Source organism: Capsicum annuum, chromosome 10 (genome assembly GCF_002878395.1).
Source record: "Capsicum annuum cultivar UCD-10X-F1 chromosome 10, UCD10Xv1.1, whole genome shotgun sequence".
Taxonomy (NCBI): Eukaryota; Viridiplantae; Streptophyta; class Magnoliopsida; order Solanales; family Solanaceae; genus Capsicum; species Capsicum annuum.
In genome coordinates, this window is record NC_061120.1 from 15,544,717 (window position 1) to 15,565,780 (window position 21,064).

Here is a 21,064-nt window from a genome sequence, read left to right on the forward strand (position 1 = left end):
GCTTCCCATCTATCAAAATCAACCACGTTGTGGATTTCTTTCACACTCGAGTTCAAAACAACTCCATTAAGACCAAAAGGTCAAATCATTCAAAATATCTCAAATATTCAACATCAACGTGCTTATAACACACACTTTCTCAAAAAAACACAATGTCCAATGGGGATTCACAACCCAAATATCAAAATCATGATAAATATCGTTCAAGATTCATGCTTTATATCTCCACACATGTAAATTCATCTTTCAAAATCATAAACATCAAGATTTCATAATAATCATCATAAGATATGGGTTCATGCTTCAAATTCGTAAAAAATCAAATAAAAATCATGCCTTTGTAAAGAAAATTACTTTTGGGCACAAAAACGTAAGAGAGTTCTTATTGAAAAACCCCACATACCTTGAATGATGAACTTTAGATCGATACTCGTTTTTGAGATGTTAATCATGCCTTTGAATGATGGTTCTTGGAGTTCTTGAATTAGGAACTTGGAATCTTGAATAAATTTACAGAATTAATGGTGAACTTTGGAGGTTCTTGAAGTTGGATGTAGGAGCTTAGGGTTTTCTTTTTGAGGGAATTTGATGAAATATAACATATAATGCTTCTAATACGCTTTAATATAGGGTTTGGACGGATTTTGGGTGAGGGGGAATGACCAAAACGCCCCTAAACAATCAAATAATTCTCAAATCTGTCCTTTGGTGGACTGTTTTGATAGTCTGAAGTAGATCAATCATAACGTTTTACTCTGATATCCAAATTGGATGAAACCAATTTCATTAGAAAGAGGACTCTCATATCTTTCCGTTGATATATAGTATCTCACCCAGATCATTGTGTACAAGGAGTTATGATCGTTTGAAGTTGATCCAAAAATTCGCTTTTGATAGGCTGAAATAGATCGACCATAACTTTTTGCTCCGATAGATAAATTGGATAAAACCAATTTCATTGGAAAGAGGACTCGCAGAGCTTTTCGTTGATATATAGTAGATCATCCAGATCATTATGTACAAGGAGTTATGATCGTTTAAAGTTGGTGCGAAAATACGCCAGGCCTCAGTACTTTTTCCTGCACGTTTTACTGTTCACTACTATTCACGGTTCGATCGGAATGTTCATAACTCGTCGCTTGGGTGTCCGTTTTGGATGATCCATATATCATTGGAAAGCTTATTTGATACTCTATGCAATGGTGGGTCATAATCTAAGACATTCCGCACGAAAAATTTATAATTCATTCTAGAAGATAGAACCCAACACGTTTGCGCACAAAATTTCAACGAAAAATTTTCCGGGGTATTACATCATCCCCCTTGGAAACATTTATCCTCAGATGACGCTAGACATGCCAAGATTAGATAGGGAATAGAGCATACAGCTGAAACCATTCGTTAGACTCATCACCACATTGTTTCTCACTCCGAATGCAACATAGAATGCATAAATTCAAGAAACTACAGCTGAACTACTGCAACTTTTATCAAAAGTGCATGATTTAGGAAAGAACGGTACCTTCGGCTTGATCGGAGTTCGCGAAAAATAGGTACGGGTACTTGGATCGCATATCCGCCTCAACTTCCCAAGTTGTACCCTCAACAGATTGGTTTCGCCACAACACTTTGACCAAGGGAACTTCTTTGTTCCTTAGTCTTCGGACACTGAAATCAAGATTCTCAACAGGAATCTCATCAAAAGAAAGATTTTCTTGAATGTCAACACTCACAGAGGAATCCACTACCACAGCATTGCTAATATGCTTTCTAAGCATGGAGACATGGAATATTGGATGAACAGAGGACAACTCGGAAGGCAACTCGACCTCATAAGCTACCTTACCAACACGGCTAAGAATTTTGTAAGGACCAACATAACGGGGACTAAGCTTCCCCTTCTTTTCGAATCTCTTCACCCCCCTCATGGGTGAAATTTTCAGATACACTAGGTCACCATCTTCAAACTCAAGGTCTCTCCTTCTAACATCCGCATATGACTTCTGACGACTCTGTGCAGTTTTCAACTTTTCCCTAATCAACTTAACTTTTTCCATAGCCTCAAATACCGAATCAGGACCACTCACAGCCGCTTCAACCACCTCGAACCAACCTATGGGTGATCTACACTTCCTCCCATGTAAGGCTTCAAACGGAGCCATACTAATACTAGAGTGGAAACTGTTATTGTAAGCAAACTCTATCAACGGTAAGTGATCATCCCAACTTCCCTTAAAGTCAAGTGCACAAGCTCTCAACATATCCTCTAAGGTCTGGATGGTCCGCTCAGCCTGACCATCGGTCTGCGGATGAAAAGCAGAACTCAAAAGCACTTGGGTACCAAGACCCTTCTGAAAAGCTTTTCAAAATTGCGAAGTGGACTGAGTACCCCTATCCGAAATGATAGACAAGGGATGCAGTCTGACTAGCTCTCGGATATACAATCTAGCGTAATCCTCAACAGTATATGAAGTATGAACAGGCAAGAAATGAGCAGACTTAGTCAACCTATCAACCACAACCCAAATGGAATCATGATGGCGTCGAGAAGGAGGTAAACCAATCACGAAGTCCATATTTATCTCTTCTCACTTCCAGGTGGGAATACTAAACTCTTGCATCATACCACCAGGTCTTTGGTGTTCAACCTTAATCTGTTGGCATATTGCACACTTAGCTACAAACACTGCTATATCTTTCTTCATGCCACTCCACCAATAGATTTCCCGCAAGTCTCGGTACATCTTGGTGGCACCAGGATGAATAGAATATCGCGCCCCGTGCGCTTCAGCCATAATCCTCTGTCTCAGATCATCAACATTCGGGACACACAATCTACCCTGCAATCTCAACACACCATCTCCCCCTTGGGAGAAAACCTCTACTTTTTGGTCCTTGACTGACTCCTTCAGTATGACTAAACTAGCATCTAAGTATTGCTTTTCCTTCACTTTCGAAACCAAGGAGGATTCGAAACTACTCTGAACCCCTATACTACCTTCAGCAGAGTCAAACAACCTAACCCCCAATCTAGCCAAACGATGTACATCACGAGCCAACTCTTTCTTATCTTCTACCACATGCGAAACACTACCCATGGACACTCTACTTAGGGCATCCGCCACAACATTGGCCTTGCCTGGATGGTACAGCACACTCATATCATAGTCCTTTAACAATTCTAACTATCGTCTCTGCCTAAGATTCAATTCTCTCTGGGTAAACACATACTGCAGACTCTTATAATCAGTGAAAACATCAACATGGACACCATACAAATAGTGTCTCCAGATTTTCAAAGCAAACACAACAGCAGCCAACTCAAGGTCATGGGTGGGGTAATTTTTCTCATGGGGTTTCAACTGTCTAGAAGCATAAGCTATCACCTTACCCTTCTGCATCAATACCCAACCCAACTCTCGAAGCATCACAGTACACCACAAAACCATCAACACCATCAGGTAAAGTCAAAACAGGGGCTGAAGTGAGTCGAATCTTCAACTCCTGAAAACTATTCTTACAAGATTCGGACCACAAGAACTTCACTTTCTTTTGGGTCAACCGAGTTATAGGAGATGCTATAGAGGAGAAACCTCAACAAAACGGCGGTAATAGCCAGCTAAACTCAAGAAACTTTGAATATCAGACGGAGAAATAGGTCTAGGCCAATTTCTAACAGCTTCGGTCTTTTGGGGATCAACTCTAATACCCTCGGAAGAAATGATATGACCCAGAAAAGCAACTGACCTTAGCCAAAACTCACACTTACTGAACTTGGCAAACAACTTGTGATCTCTAAGGGTTTGCAGGACAGTTCGGAGATGATCAAAAAGTTCATCCTCACTGCGGGAGTACACCAGTATATCATCGATGAACACTATGACAAACATATCCAGATATGGTTTGAACACTTAATTCATGAGGTCCATGAAGCTGCTGGGGCATTAGTTAACCCGAAAGACATAACAAGAAACTCAAAATGGCCATAACGAGTTCGGAAAGCGGTTTTCGAGATGTCACACTCCCTAACTTTGAGTTGATGATAGCCGGAACGAAGGTCTATCTTTGAGAAATAACTTGCACCTTGCAATTGGTCAAACAAATCATCTATTCTCGGAAGAGGGTACTTATTTTTTATGGTGACTTTATTTAGTTGGGTAATCAATGCACATACGCAAAGAGTCATCTTTCTTTCTTACAAACAACACAGGAGCACCCCAAGGAGAAACACTGGGCCTTATGAAACCCTTATCTAGTAGATCTTTGAGTTGCTCTTTCAACTCCTTAAGTTCTGTAAGGGCCATACGGTAAGGAGGAATAGAAATGGGCTGAGTATCGGGAAGAAGATCAATCCCGAACTCTATCTCTCTATCAGGAGGTATCCCTAGGAGATCATCCGAAAAGACTTCAGAAAACTCATTGACGACGTTAACAGACTGGAGAGTTGGAGTCTCAGACTTAGTGTCTTTGACTCTAACCAAATGGTAAATACACTCCTTGGAAATAAGCTTTCTAGCTTTGAGGTAAGAGATAAAATGACTCTTGGGTAACACAGAATTCCCAGACCACTCAAATACGGATGCACCCGAAAACTGAAACTTGACCACTCGGGTCCGACAATCAATAGAGGCATAAGAAGAATACAGCCAGTCCATACCCAGAATCACATCAAAATCTACCATGTCTAACTCAATCAGATCAGCCAACAAGACTCTATGAAGAACGGTAACAGGACACTTTTTATACACTTTCTGGGCAACAATCGAATCACCCACTGGGGTAGAAACTAGGATAGGCTCAGGAATAATCTCAGGACTCATTTCAAAATTCACAGCAATCAAAGGTGTAACATATGAGAAATTGGATCCAGTATCCAACAAAGCATACACATCAAACTAAAATATACGAAGCATACCAGTAACAACATCGGGAGAGTCCTCCTGTTCCTGGCGGGACGGTAAAGCATAGAATCTATTCTGGCGCTGCCCGCCAGCATTGCTAGAAGAGGAGCCCTGAGCTGGGGCTGGGCGAGTCGCTGGAACTGGAGCACAACAGTCTGAGTCTGGGTCTGAGGGCGATAGTCACGACGCCCTTGTCCATCCTATGGACAATCTCTAACTCTGTGACCTATGTCACCACACCGAAAACAACCCCTCTTCTCACCCCAACACTCACCCGAATGAGCCCTACCACACTTAGGACACAGGGGACGATTTGGCTTACTGTCAGCGCTGTACTGGGACCTGAATGCATATGACCCGCTACCTTGCTCCTGCCTACCTCTAGGCATGGGAGCACTAGCAGATGACGGTACTGGCATAGACGAATGATCCTGATACTGAGGGTGACTCCCTCCCTGCGATCTAGTCTGACCCTGTCCGTGCTGCTCGAACCTAGCTCTCTTATTCCCTCTCATTCTATCTCTCTCCTTAATCTTGTCTGCCTCAATCTGTTGGGCATGAGTCATCAGCCTAGAAAGATTCATCTCACTATTCAGCATAGCAGACCTACACTTCTTAACCACATAACTAGACACTTCAGTCACAAACTTACTCATACTAGCCCGATTATCAGCCACTAAGTTAAGAGCATACTTGGCCAACTGATTGAACTTTAGACAGTACTCCCTGTCATAGAGCCCTATCGCAGGTTCATAAACTCTTCCACCTTTGCCTCCCTCATCTCCAAAGGGAAAAACTTATCCAGGAATGCATCCTAGAACTCTTGCCAAGTTGTAGGGACAGCTCCCTCATCTCTACCTTTCCTCCAAGCAACAACCCAGTCATAAGCAAGGTCTTTCAACCTATATGCAGCCAACTCCACAGTATGTTCCTCAAGTACATGCATCACCTGATTAATCTTCCGCACCTCCTCTAAAAACAATCGTGGATCCTCATCAGACTTGGACCCATAGAATTCTGGCGAATTCATCCGCATGAAGTCACGGATCCTGGCAGCAGCTGAATCACCTCCCTACTGCTGTGGAGCCAGGGCCGGGTTGGCCTGAACATTTGCAGTAATAGCTTGGGCCAGCGCCTGAAAGGCTGCCCAAAATTCAGCATGAGACACGTTTTCATTCATGGGCCAGCGGATTGAGGTTGCTGACCATCATTATTTCTTCTCGCTCGACGTGGAGGCATATTTCTGAAAGAGGAGAGCACGAATCAATAGCAGAGAGAGACACTTTAAGCACGATAGACTTCTGAAAAAAAGAATCACACTTTTTCCTAAAACGTCTTGTAGGCTCTTGCTCATAGATGTGGCCGCTACACACCGATGATCAAGACTCTACTTAACGCGGCTTGTCAGACTCCCTAGGACACCTTAAAACCTTAGGCTCTGATACCAAGTTTGTAACGCCCCGAAAAACGGGTCCCGGAGCATCACACGATGCTTGAGGCTACGAGTAGCCCCAAGCTTACCCTTTGAGCCATTTTCATTCAATTCAACACAAATCAACAGGGTTTCCATAAATAACCCTCAAATATCAACAGGGTAATCATCATCCAAGAATAAAAAAATTTCAGAAAAATAACAAAATACGACTTATTAGTCAACTCCCAACATCTATACTAGTCTAACAAGCCTCTAAAAAAATCAATAAAACCAGCGATCCATTGAGACATGCCCCAACTGACTTATACTCAGTTATCAAATGTAAATAATTCCATGAAACCAACATCAGACATCACTTCCTCGGAACATGAGGACTCACCACAATAGAGGATGTAGAACATCATGCCCGAAGAATCACTATCGAACCTGGAACTGAGCTCCTGAACCTACATTCCTAGAAAATGCAGCCCATATCCGAAGATGTGGTTCAGTACCATGGAAAGGAACCGAGTATATAGGGGTGTATGCAGTTGTATAAACATCACCATCATAAATATTTATAAGAAATATGCAGGATGTATGAAAGACTCACATAGCTCGAACAAAATCATCATAATCATGAGAGGATGAAATAAGTATAATAACACATGAGTCATCGTATAATTTGTCAATCACTTTCAGCTCATCAAGAATATCAATTCTCATAATGTAAATATCATTTAAATCTTTCAAAAGAATAACTTTTACAATTCCACTTTCTAATCACTTCACCATTCACCATAGACACAAGGAAACAAACACACACTGGGAGATCCTATAACCGACATAAACCATGTAAGCTACATGGAGTCCAACGTACAACCCACGTTGGGGAGAGCCGTCCTATCCTTGCCATCGGAGTAGGACTATCGATATCAAATCCACACAAACTAGTGATCACTATATAAATCAGCCTCAGACTCACTCATATGGGGGCACGTAGTTCTAGGAAAGTAAGGTCACTTTATACCTCCCACTAGGTGCTCAAGATTTCTTCCGGACTTATTTCAGATCATTTCAAAGACAATCCACAACAAAATAATTTCAGTAATATATAAATATACATCGGGAGCCATCATGCTTCCCATCTATCAAAATCAACCACGTTGTGGATTTCTTTCACACTCGAGTTCAAAACAACTCCATTAAGACCAAAAGGTCAAATCATTCAAAATATCTCAAATATTCAACATCAATGTGCTTATAACACACACTTTCTTAAAAAAACACAATTTTCAATGGGGATTCACGACCCAAATATCAAAATCACGATAAATATCGTTCAAGATTCATGCTTTATATCTCCACACATGTAAATTCATCTTTCAAAATCATAAACATCAAGATTTCATAATAATCATCATAAGATATGGGTTCATGCTTCAAATTCGTAAAAAATCAAATAAAAATCATGCCTTTGTAAAGAAAATTACTTTTGGGCACAAAAACGTAAGAGAGTTCTTGTTGAAAAACCCCACATACCTTGAATGATGAACTTTAGATCGATACTCGTTTTTGAGATGTTAATCGTGCCTTTGAATGATGGTTCTTGGAGTTCTTGAACTAGGAACTTGAAATCTTGAATAAATTTGCAGAATTAATGGTGAACTTTGGAGGTTCTTAAAGTTGGATGTAGGAGCTTAGGGTTTTCTTTTTGAGGGAATTTGATGAAATATAACATATAATGCTTCTAATACGCTTTAATATAGGGTTTGGACGAATTTTGGGTGAGGGGGATGACCAAAACGCCCCTAAACAATCAAATAATTCTCGAATCTGTCTTTTGGTGGACTGTTTTGATAGTCTGAAGTAGATCAATCATAACGTTTTACTCTAATTGGATGAAACCAATTTCATTAGAAAGAGGACTCTCATATCTTTCCGTTGATATATAGTATCTCACTCAGATCATTGTGTACAAGGAGTTATGATCGTTTGAAGTTGACCCAAAAATTTGTTTTTGATAGGCTGAAATAAATCGACCATAACTTTTTGCTCGATAGACAAATTGGATGAAACCAATTTCATTGGAAAGAGGACTCGCAGAGCTTTTCGTTGATATATAGTAGATCACCCAGATCATTATGTACAAGGAAGTATGATCGTTGAAAGTTGGAGCAAAAATACGCCAGGCCTCAGTACTTTTTCCTGCACGTTTTACTATTCACTACTATTCACGGTTCGATCGGAATGTTCATAACTCGTCGCTCGAGTGTCCGTTTTGGATGATCCACATATCGTTGGAAAGCTTATTCGATACTCTACGCAATGGTGGGTCATAATCTAAGACATTCCACACGAAAAATTTATAATTCATTCTAGAAGATCGAACCCAACACGTTTACGCACAAAATTTCAACGAAGATTTCCCGGGGTATTACAGATAAATAGCTGAACTATTGCTAAGGAGAATAAAGCTTCATGTGTCGGTTTGAAATATGAAATATTATATACAAAAGTACTTGTATGCATCAAACGAATAAATTGTGATTAATTTCTCCTCAAAGTTGGTTCTGAGTCAGGAATCACACATTGTCCACCTAATAGTTCTGATGTGCGGTATACGATTAATGAATATATCATGATGCACAAAGATGGATTTCTCAAAGAACATAGAGGATACACGTTAGTTTTCCTAACATGAAGTATGTTAGGAATTATCCTCATTAAAAGGATAATTCAAGTCATATGCCAAAAGCATTTACTGACTCAAATTTAATCTCATATCTAAGCTATAAGTGCTCTTATTTTTTGGCCATAAAGGACAAAATCTACGCATGCGTAAAACGTGGTAGACCAATCGGTTCCAAATGAAATAACCCTTAAAAAAAATAAGGAGCAAATAATCATAATAAGAAGGTAATGTGCTCTTGAAGAGCCTACGGCATAACGCTTCATGAAACCTTATGAAAGATTTAGGTACCTGAAAATAATAAAGTGATGAGATTTCAAAATGTTATGTCACACTGTAAATCGATACGAAATGATATATCATCAATGTCATTGATACAATACTGGCGCAATATTGTAAAAGATTACGAGGATCTGAATTCTACGTTTATTTAATCATGCTAACGTAGAAACATTTATCAAGTGACATGAAATGATGCAAAAATTAAACCACTGTAATGCAAAATTCATTACAATCAAGATGCAAATTCGACCACTGTAATGGTCTATTTTCAAATTCGACCAAAATTGCAAAAGAATATGTTGTCCTCTTTGTAATCCGTATTTAGAAGTTATAACGAAAATAAGCATGTAGCGTATGTAATACATTAAAATTGGCTGGACATATAATAATGTTTATCATATTGAATGTCCATGAAGTAGTACTACTTAATGCCCATCTTCTCAATACTATCAAAAGTTAAACAAAACATGCTAATATAACAAATCACGTAGTCCAAGAAGTGAAATAAAAATACTGAATTAACAATCAACAAAAAGCTCAAATTGCTTTACCTGTGATGGCACTACAATTGTTTGTCTTTGCTAAAATTATCCCGCATAAAATATTGTATACATACCTTAATTATGTGCTTTACCTCTTTGGAGCACGCAGTGGATAGAAAGTACTCCGCAGTTAGTTCATTTATTATTATTAGAGACCCGTGTTGATAACAAGAAAATATAAAGCAAGAACAAGAATAAATAGAAAGAATAGAGAGTAATTATTATTTCTCATTATTGAGGATTATTTACAATGAAGGAAGCCCTTCTATTTATAGCGAAATTTACTCCTAGTTTCTGACTAAAAGAGAAATACTTTTAATTCCAATAGATATCAACTAGATCTTGATAGATCTTATCTATATTGTTGATAGACATTCACTATAATGTAAATACATTCATAACATATATATTATATTTAAGATTATTAAATATATTTATATATCATCCATTAGTCAATTGAGCATAAAAGTAATTTTTATTCAGAAATCATTTTTTTGGGAAGCTTATTATTTAGGAGTGTTATGTTTAAGTTTAGGTTAGGCATAATATATGATCCTAAACTTAACATCAAATTATAACATTGACCTTAAACTTTGACAGTGCACAAGTAGGTCCTTTAACTATACAAAATCTAAACAAATAAACACTCCGATTTTGCAACTTACATGCGTGTACCTCACTTGCGCCTACGTGGATTAGTCATCCACTCAGATGTTGCCAGCTAATAAAAAAGATACATTATAATTATGACCTTTAACTTTGTCAGTACCCTTTAACTATACAAAAGCGGAACAAAAAAACCCTTCAATTCTAACTCCGATGCGTGTGGTTTTGAGTGTATACACGCATTTTGCCACGTAGGATTGGAGTGTTTGTTTGTTCGGGTTTTGTATAGTTAAAGGGCTTACTTGTGCACTTTCAAAGATTAAGGTCGATGTTAATTAAGTGTCAAGTTTAGGGTCATATTTATGTATTATGTCTTTAGTTAATGTTGTTTAGAGTTTGCATCTTGGACTATTCAATCATGATTGAAATATTCTTTTTGTGTAACTGATTAACAAAGATAGTTGTTAGTATGATATGATTGAGACGTTTTTAAAGTTTAAAGTTGTAGTTTTTCTTATATGAATATATGTAAGTCGAAATCAAATAAAGTATGGTTACCAAATTACCAACAACAACAACAACAACAAACCCAGTGTATTCCCACCTAGTGGGGTCTGGGGGGGTAAGATGTACGCAGTCCATACCTCTACCTCTGATGAAGTAGAAAGACTGTTTCCGATAGACCCCCGGCTCAAGACACGAGATACCACACAAACACATAGTAAAGCACAGAAGCAGATTACATAACATAAATACGGCACCCATAAGTAATATAAAACAGAGGAAAGCAGAGGAAAGCACATAGATTCGTAATAAAACATGGAACACGGAAGACGGAATCATAACAGGAATAAAACCCCCACCAAGTAATTTCCTACACTAGCGACCCAAACTGGCCCTAATCCTCTGCCGAAATTCGCGCCCTCCAGACCTTCCTATCTAGGGTCATGTCCTCGGTGAGCTGTAACTGTTCCATGTCCCGCCTGATCACCTCGCCCCAGTACTTCTTCGGCCTACCCCTACCCCGCCTAAAACGATCCAACGCTAGCCTCTCACACCTACGGACCGGGGCATCCATGCCCCTCCTCTTCACGTGTCCGAACCATCTCATTCGTGCTTCCCGCATCTTGCACTCCACTGAAGTCACACCAACCTTCTCCCGAATAGTCTCATTCCGAACTCTATCCCCTCTAGTCAGTCCACACATCCAGCACAACATCCGCATTTCTGCCACCTTCATTTTTTGGATGTGGGAGTTCTTAACTGACCAATACTCCGCTCCATACAACAAGGCCGGACGGACTACCACCCTGTAGAATTTGCCTTTAAGCTTGGGCGGCACCTTCTTATCACACAGCACCCCCGACGCGAGTTTCCACTTCATCCATCCCGCCCCAATACGGTGCGAGACATCCTCGTCAATCTCACTGTTACTCTGGATCACGGACCCCAGATACTTGAACTTATCCCTCTTACATACCTCCTGTGCTTCCAGCTTCACTACCACCTCATTTTCCCGCCTCACGTCATTAAACTTGCATTCCACATACTCTGTCTTGCTTCTGCTCACCCTGAACCCTTTAGACTCAAGAGTTTGCCTCCACACCTCTAATTTGTCATTCACACCCCCTCAAGTCTTATCTATCAGAACTACATCGTCTGCAAAAAGCATACACCACGGCACCTCCCCTTGAATGCGTCGCGTCAACACATCCATCACCAACGCAAACAAAAAGGGACTAAGAGTAGATCCCTGATGCAATCCTGTCAGGACAGTGAAATGCTCTGAGTCTCCTTCCGCCGTCCTCACCTGGGTTTTCGCTCCATCATACATATCCTTAATTACTCTGGTATATGTCAGCGGTACTCCACTCACCTCCAAGCATCTCCAAAGCACCTCCTTGGGGACTTTGTCGTATGCCTTCTCCAGATCGATAAACACCATGTGCAGATCCTTCTTCCGCTTTCGCTCCCTATACTGCTCCACCAACCTCCGCACCAGGTGGATTGCCTCCGTCGTCGAGCGGCCGGGCATAAATCCGAACTGGTTTTCCGAAATAGACACTATCCGTCTCAGCCTCACCTCGACCACTCTCTCCCAGATCTTCATAGAGTAACTCAATAACTTAATCCCCCTATAGTTATTGCAACTCTGAATGTCCCCCTTATTCTTATAGAGAGGGACCATGGTACTCCACCTCCACGCCTCGGGCATCTTTGCCATCCTGAAGATTTCATTAAACAATCCAGTCAACCACCTTACACCAGCCTCTCCAACGAACTTCCAAAACTCCACCGGTATCTCATCCGGCCCCGTCGCCCTACCCCTTCGCATCCTGCGGACAGCCTGTCTAACCTCTTCAACCTTAAAATGTCTACAATAGCTAAAATCCCGACACTCCTCTGTAAAATATCGAAACCGAATTTAAGAGTACCGAATTAATTTGGTATGGTAACGGTATTGTTCTTTTAGATACCGAAAACCAAAATTATCGTACCGAAGTTTAAAATACCGTACCATACCATGCCCACCCCTAAATACAATGATCAATCAAGCGTCAACAAATAAAATGCATCTAGTTTCGTGAGGAGAAGGCAATGGAAATAAATGTCTTTTCCTCTTCATTTTTCTGAAAAAGCACCAAACATTAACCACATTCAGTACAAATTTTGGAATCATCACTGGAGATACATTTCAACTCATATCGATGAAATAAAAGACAGAAGAGGAAGAAAATACCTCTTATCTATGTTAGCTAAACCCCTTACTTCCCTAGTTTTTTGACAACAAAGATTTCTTCTACCCTCCATCATGATCTCAAACGCAAGTTTATTATCTTTCTAAAGATGTTGTTCCAGTCTCAATATAATTCTTTGCTTCTTCTCTTAAGCTCCAAAACATCAATGCCTTATAATCTTGAGAAGTACCCCCTGAATCGACATCACATAATATACCATATTTTGCATCCTTTGTCCAACGATGTACGATATAGCGAGATGGAAGCTCCCTTATGTTCATTATCTTAAAAACTTTCAAGGCATGTCTACAGAGCACACCTTCAAACTCAAACATTTTACAACTGCAACTGATGTTGAGATTGGAGACATTAAAGGCAACTGTATTCCTCTCATCTCCATTCCCACATTTCTGCACCAGATACCTACTAATGACACCTTCAACATTTATCTTAATAGCAAGTTTCATATTCATACTTAAATTCAGGATTCATCGGGCGTAATGCACCAATGGTTTCCTGCTCCTTCTCCACAACTTGCCATGGAGAAAACCGATGATGTGTTCCAGGGAAAACTTGAGCAATTGAATGCTGAATGGCCCTATCTTGATCAGAGACTATATAGACAGGACAACGCCCTGACATTGCTCGGTGCCATGCTTGAAACACCCATGTAAATGATTCTTCAGAATCTTCAACAACTAAGGCACAGCCAAGAAGTACAGGTTGCCTGTGGTGATTAATCCCAATGAATGAAGCAAGTGGCACCAAGCAACTACCCTTTCTATAGGTTGTGTCAAAAACAATTACATCCCCAAACTGAGTGCAAGCAAATCTAGACCGGGAGTCGGCCCATAATACACTCATGGCTCTACCCTTATGCATTTCCACTGCATAAAAAAATCTCAGATCTTCTGCTTGTCGAGCCTGAAAATAGTCAGAAAACTCATTATACCAATCACTTCCAATTTTACTCTCCCTCGATCTTGAAACAAGACTAAGCCCTCCATTTGATTCAGCTAAATCCATGTTCTCCAACTCACAACTTCCTTCTTCCTTAAATCCTTTTAACGACACTCTATCACTAACATCACCTGGCGGTCCAAGTTCATGATTATGCTCAATTGTGAAAACAATCAACCAACCACCTTCCCGTGGCCTGTCTTTGTATCCTCATAAACGCGCCACAACCAACTCTCTATGGATGCTGATGCCCTTCTTTGGAACAAACAAATCTCCTTGACGTTATCGACCCATCATTCTTAGACCTAAACAACTGTCCAATCCGAACTCTAAACCCTGTATTAACAGCATAACTACGATAAAACTCAAACACTTCACCCGCAGTAACAAGTTCCAACCCCTTATACGGCTCTCCCCCTCTACTTTCCCCATAACTCTCTCCCTTCTAACCCTCTTAAAATCAAGAACACCAGACCGACTAGACAGACCATCATCATCAATTGATCTAAGTCCAGAAGACGACTTTGATTCAATTTCACTGTTCCATCAATAACTTTCCTCTGAACAATCTTTGATACACAAATCGCACCAGCATTTTCCATAGCATAATTATGTTCTTCATTAACATTAGCAAGAACCCATTTACCTGAATCAACTCTTTGTACACGTATAAACGCGGGACAACCAGTTCTTGAACTAGTCTGAAACCTTCTTCTGAACAGACGTATCAACGTGACATAACAAACTCATCAATTCTTGATCGGTATAACTGACCAACACAAATTCTGAACCTCTTTTTTGTCGCGAAATCGCTGTACCATTCTTGTGCATCCTCTGCCATATCGAATTCTAACCCGACATTTGCCTCTCTTTCCTCGTCATGGTGGTCGTGGTTTTGGTCATTGTTTTTGGCAATAGTAGATAGAGCTAGTTGTTCTGTTGTGGGTTTTGCGTTAACGGTCATTGTATTACTCATAATCAATTTGCTTTCTGCATTATCTTTACCCAGTTTGTCTTCACAATACTCATTCTGAGAAAGAACATGTAAACTACATATTTTCTTATAACTTCTTGTATCCCGCTATTACAATGTGATGTTTCTTTTTCAATTGAACTAAATTTGGTTAAAACTTAGTTGTTTCCCATATTAAAGATTGAAAGAGAACTAGGGTTTAGGCAGATTGATCCTATTTTGATTATTCAACTGGGTTCTAAACCAAAAAAGGCATTTGAAGCAGAGCAAGTATTAGTTGGAAAAAACTACCTTCTGGAATATTATTTGGAACATCTAACATGGTTTAATTTGTATATGTATGGCCTGAGTTGGAAAGACTACCATAAGTTTTCTAGTTAGGTTTTAAATACTGGAACTCCAAAGATTACTGTTAGATTTTCTACTTAGGCTTTGAATACTGGATCTCCCAACAGCTTACTTGATGACCTTTTTGCTGTTTTTTTTTTGCTGTCCAGAATGAACCAGATGCAGCTAAACTTTATTTAATTGCTGCTTGTCAATCCCCTTATGGATCAAGGTTTTGTTGAAAGGTTTTTGTTTTACTCCAAGTAATAGATTTATGTATGCAGAAAAGCTTCTTAATAACATTCATTATCAGGTCTGATGATTACATGGCTGCTCTCGCCAAGGTTCATTGCATATGTAGAAATTGGAACCTCAACTAAGCGAATACACTCAAGTTCCAATAGACTGGTAAAATTCTATTCCAAAATGTTTCTACATATCCGGATGCTTCAGCTGGATCGAAATTACACATCCATTGTTAGTATTGTACCTTCAGGTATCACACAATTATATGGTGAGTCATTTTGAAACATATTCAATCACATTTTGGAATTAGGAGGTGGATTGTAACTTGTGTATAAGTAGATAAAAGAAGGTGACCAAATATTTCGGTGTTATGCAGCTCCAAGAATTCTTGAGCAGCCTATGTCTATTGTTGTAATTGTTTGTGAATATTATTGTTATTCCATAACAGGGACCTAGATTGTACTATGTTTAGACAGCGTTTGTTAAGAGTAAATAGTCATGTAGGAATGCATGGTTGAGGCGGACAACTGATACGTTCAAAACTACGTCTTAAGATGATTTAACCCTGTCGTATGCAAATATAGTAATCCAGATATGATTGGGGTCAAATTCCACATCAAATTGGGAAGAATGGTTTTAATTGGATGGATACCTGAATTATTGTCTAAATTATATTAAGTAGTTGTAGAAAAAAGAAAGGTTTTAAAGACTAAGATTGCAGTAATAACTTGTGTTTTAGCATGATTAAAGACCTAAGGTTGTCCCTTCAATGGGATTCGATGTTCTCGGTTTTCATGCAGTTTTAAATAATCGAATTTCTGGATATGCACTCCGTTCTTACATCATAACGGTTTGTCTCAATATGATTTTAATAAATCGATATGAGTTATCTAGATATGTTGAAAATACTGTCTCAGAAATAAAGTAGATAACTATTAGTAGTTTTAAAAATTATTAGAATTTTATGTGGCTTAGATTTAGGAATTAGTTATGTCTTTGTTATTTGAATTGAACTAATTAGAAATTTAGCTATAAATATATATCTTTGAAATATTAACAAAACAATTTCATTTGACAATACAATTGCAGTATTTTTTTCTCTCCAAGTTTTTCTCTGTTATTTCTTTAATTTTAGAGCTAAAAATCAACTTAAAATTCTGTTTTGTTGATGCATCATAGGTCTCAATACCAATTTCTCACGACTCATTCAATTCTTTTATTAAAGGTTGAAGATGTGTATCAATTACGTCTCCTGCACCATTTGGATCAGGAATAAACATTGATAAAATAAAATTTTCTTGTTCCATACATAATCAAGATAGTAAATTAAATGCTATATGAGGTTTTTGAATTTCAAAATAGTTGAAATTCATCACTAGCAAGTCCAAATCTTATATTATGGAGCTCTCCTGTAAATGAAGGATAAAGTTCATCAAATGACTTCCATGCCATTGAATTAGCTGGGTGCCTTATTATTCCATCATGATCTTTTCTATCATTATGCCATGTCATCAGATTAGACTAGTACACGTACCCGTGCATTGTGTGGATTATTTCAAAATGAGAAAAGAGCTGAGGTACGTAATTGAAAGAATCTTGTTTTCAAGTTCTGATCATCTTTAATATTTGCTAAAACATTATGAAGTTATACTAACAAAACACTGTTATAACATGAAAGAAGCTGAACCACAAAAAATTAAATACTTTTTCTTAAAAATTCATATTGAACATCAATTTTATCCACTCCGACATCTATTTATGTTTCATGAGTTTGTGGCAAGATAGGAATGATGGAGAAATCCTTTCAACATTGCTCTTCACCAAAATTGAACCTGACAAAATATAAAACATATATCAACAGTCATACTTATATGAGAAAAATCAAATTGGTGTTAGCTATATTTGGAATTCAGAATTTGAAATAATAAAAACTATTTTTGTTAAATTTGTTCCTTGATGAAATTTCTTGTTATTTATTATTGAGAAATGGTATGAAAAAGGAGGATCGTGGACCTCACTTAATTTCAACCTTGTTGAAATCTTTTTCGTTGTTCAGTTAACTTTGTTAAAACTCTTTCTTCATAAAAATAGTTTCTACCCATTTGATATACCAACTGAGATTGCAAAATGGACAAATTTAGACTTATTTCTATAATTGTTTCAATAATTACAAATCTATAATTGTTTCTCCCAAATGACCATCTTTTTTAAGACACACCTAAATATTAAATTATATAATAGCTCCTTGACAGAAAAGTCATTTTTAATGTCATATTCTTAATTGTTTACTAATATAATTTCACATCTTCAATGTCAAGATATGACCGCATATGAAAAAAAAGGACCTAAAGTGTGAAATGTTTAATTAAGCTCCTGCCGAAATTCTATTGTAATTTAACTAATGGTTCCATTATTGAAATTCCCCATAAATCCCATATTGCTCTTGCTCAGGGTGCAAAACACTGTTATTATGTGCCGAAAGTATCGTACCAATGATAACTCATGAAACAATAGATTATTTACTCATGAAAGTTGACAGCAGTCGGAGACTCATTACCTCTAGTGTGAAAGACTTAAATGGACAGACTAAAGAAAATCCTGATCCTTAATGTGATTGGTCATACTAAGACCACGTGCAGCAACATCAGTGGAAATCATTATAGGACTTCTGCCATTTTTAAAATCAGCCGGTACCCAATTTCTCTCATTCTGGCTTTTATCACCATGAATGGATAAAGCTAGCCATCCATCCATTCTCAACTCTTTGATCGAATTATAATTTGGGGCAAAACTAATAAACTGTAAAAGAATAAAAAGGAAAAATTATAAATGAATAATTGATGATCAACGCGAAAGTCCTTTAATCTGCAAGAGAAAATAAATAAAATTGACGAATAGGACTTATTGATTTTTGTCGAAAATTCATATATATATATATATATATATATGACAGAAACTTATTACAATTGTCGAAATAGACGAGCAAAGTATAGAATTCAAAAAGCAGCTTCATTGGATTTTCCCGACAAAATCAGCAGAGTTTTATGTTCCAAATTTTACACAAGAGAAGCAAACTCAGTAGTATTATGCAAAAGCATAGCATATACGTATGGACCAAATCATCATCAACACATATGAAACATTTCGATTCTACCTCTCAACTTAACAACAACAACAAAGCAATGATTTCTTCACTTGCTTCCCTTTTCTTCTCTAACCCTCGCCCTTTTTGCCCTCCTCTAAACCAATTTCAATTCCCATCTCATTTTTCCTCTTTGCACACTCAATTTCTCAGCCAAATCTACCCAACCCACTCCGTTGCCTCCTCATCCTCCAAAGTCACGCGGAGAAGAAGTCATTTGTTGTGGCAACGGGATCGACACACATAGAAGTAAGGAGATTTTTTCTTTCCAAAACTTTGAACTACAAATAGAGAAATTTAAGGAATTGCATCCTTGCCAAATCTTACGTGCATTTTATACTGCATATTAGCTTTGGCAGCAACTTATGTGGCATAGACCATTAATGGAGCACTTGGATAAGAAGAAAAAATCTATCTATGCTAAGAAAAGGAATAAAATGAGTGTGTAAATACTTGTAAATACCTAGCAGATACATTTTCTGGAAAGCAATTTCTCAAATTTTCATGGTGCACAACTCGTATCTATAGCCACTACTTCAGTCCACAAAAATCCCATCAGATTGACATGAAACCCATCTTTCTCTTCTGATATGAAACCAAATTCTGCGTTGCTAAAAAAGTAGAAATTGGACCACAAAATTATTTTTTTAGGAAAAACTAGTGAATTTTCAGTGATCGAAAAAGAAGTTGTGGAAAGAAAATTCATTTTTTGGAAAATTAATGTTCATTTTTTGGAAAATTAATGAAGTGTTTTGCTTAGGAACTGAAGCGAGGTTTTCTCATAATAAAATAACGGTTATTGGTTGGTTTTAAATTCACAATTTTTATTTTAAAAAATTAAACACTTATTTTTAAATAGATTATTTATTTATTTTAATTATTTATTTTTATTTATTTAATTATTTAATATTGATTTTTGTGGTACTGACACGTGGCTGTTTTTGCCTCTCCTATTATATATAGAGATATGTTTTTGTAGACGTAAACAACCTCCGAAATCTAGTCTTCAAGGAAAAATAGCGTAAACTCTTTGCTGCTATCTTTTTACCTTTTTTGTTCTTTGTTTCCCCGTTATAAGTATCTATTTTTAATCTAGATGCACCACAAATTTTGCAAGAATCGAATAAGTTATTTTCTTCCAGTATAACATTCAATCATTAGTGCAAGCATCTATCTTTTTGTAAGAAAGCCTGAATTTTTGAATGATTTTCTTTGCTTCATAATATGAGAATGGCAAATTGACTCTATCAAGCAACAATTCCTCTTTCAATATTTTCAATAACATTATAAATGACGCATTACTCCAACGACCCATACTTTTGATATGAAGCAATTTATTCAAAGAGGAAAGCTTTGACGCTTTTGGATTTTGGTACAGTGGCTACACGAAATTCTTCAGTAGTTTGTAAATTTTTTTGCTTTAATATTTGACTCCTCGAATAAATCATCACAAACATTATGTGTACGTCCACCATCAAGATTAGGATACAAATCTCAATAATTCTTCTACTTGATCTTCACTCTCATATTCTTCCACTTGATCACCATATTCAGATAATGGTCTAACCAAACGTTCCCCATGATGAAATCAAAAAGTATAATTTTGAACTATTTCATATACTTTTAAATGTGTCGCAATTGTTTTACCAATTCCTAAAGAAGTATTGCAACATTTGGTACGTGAACATCATATTTCATGTTCTTCTATTTTTTCAAAAAGCATGAGTCAAAAAAAATTCATCCCATTTTTGTAGATTTCATTGAACCGATCATCAATAAATTGTATCCATTGCTTAGTAGGTGCCATAACCTTGTAGAATACATAAGGGTATAAGAAATTATACTAAGATGCACACAACTAATTAAGATCAAATGCACAAAATTAGGTTGAATTTCAATTAAGTCTCACTTTTTAGTGCACCTTGGCTCCTTTTATAGTTAATGCATAGCAAACACAATTAAATGGACTAAGCATATTTAAAATTATAAATTAACTTGTATGAATAGAAAAAGGCAACACTTGATAGATTAAGTGTTAATTGAGAAATTCACATTATTTCATGATGATCCTAAAGCTCAACGTATGCATAAAATAGTAAGTTCTTAATAATATAATCCTCTAACTTAACGAGCAGATTATTTCGTACAAATATTTGTACCGGTGAAAGGTAGGAAAGCTAAGAAATGCGCATATTAAACCTAATTTAGCATGCAAATTAGGATTCTTTGAGATATGCTTAG

General features: G+C 37.6%; 1 protein-coding gene and 1 long non-coding RNA gene across 6 annotated transcripts in view; one reads left to right on the forward strand and one right to left on the reverse strand.

Moving 5' to 3' along the window:
• LOC107845471 overlaps positions 1 to 16,152 on the forward strand; it is a 25,845-nt gene extending 9,693 nt beyond the window's left edge. For 3 of the 5 annotated variants that reach the window (XM_016689821.2, XM_047398523.1, XM_047398524.1), the window contains exons 7-8: positions 15,606 to 15,667; positions 15,749 to 16,152. In XM_016689821.2, the coding sequence (XP_016545307.2) occupies positions 15,606 to 15,667; positions 15,749 to 15,815 (129 nt within the window). In that variant the 3' untranslated portion in view covers positions 15,816 to 16,152. Of the gene's footprint in view, positions 1 to 15,605; positions 15,681 to 15,748 lie in introns of all 5 variants that reach the window. The other 2 variants (XM_016689822.2, XM_047398522.1) reach the window with 2 other exon arrangements.
• A 1,128-nt stretch (positions 16,153 to 17,280) lies between these two features.
• On the reverse strand, positions 17,281 to 20,119 carry LOC107844975. Its single transcript, XR_001666654.2, has 2 exons — positions 19,287 to 20,119; positions 17,281 to 17,513 (listed from the first exon to the last, which is right to left on the reverse strand). It is a non-coding gene; the product is annotated as an uncharacterized LOC107844975 (long non-coding RNA).
• Between the last annotated feature and the right edge of the window lie 945 nt (positions 20,120 to 21,064).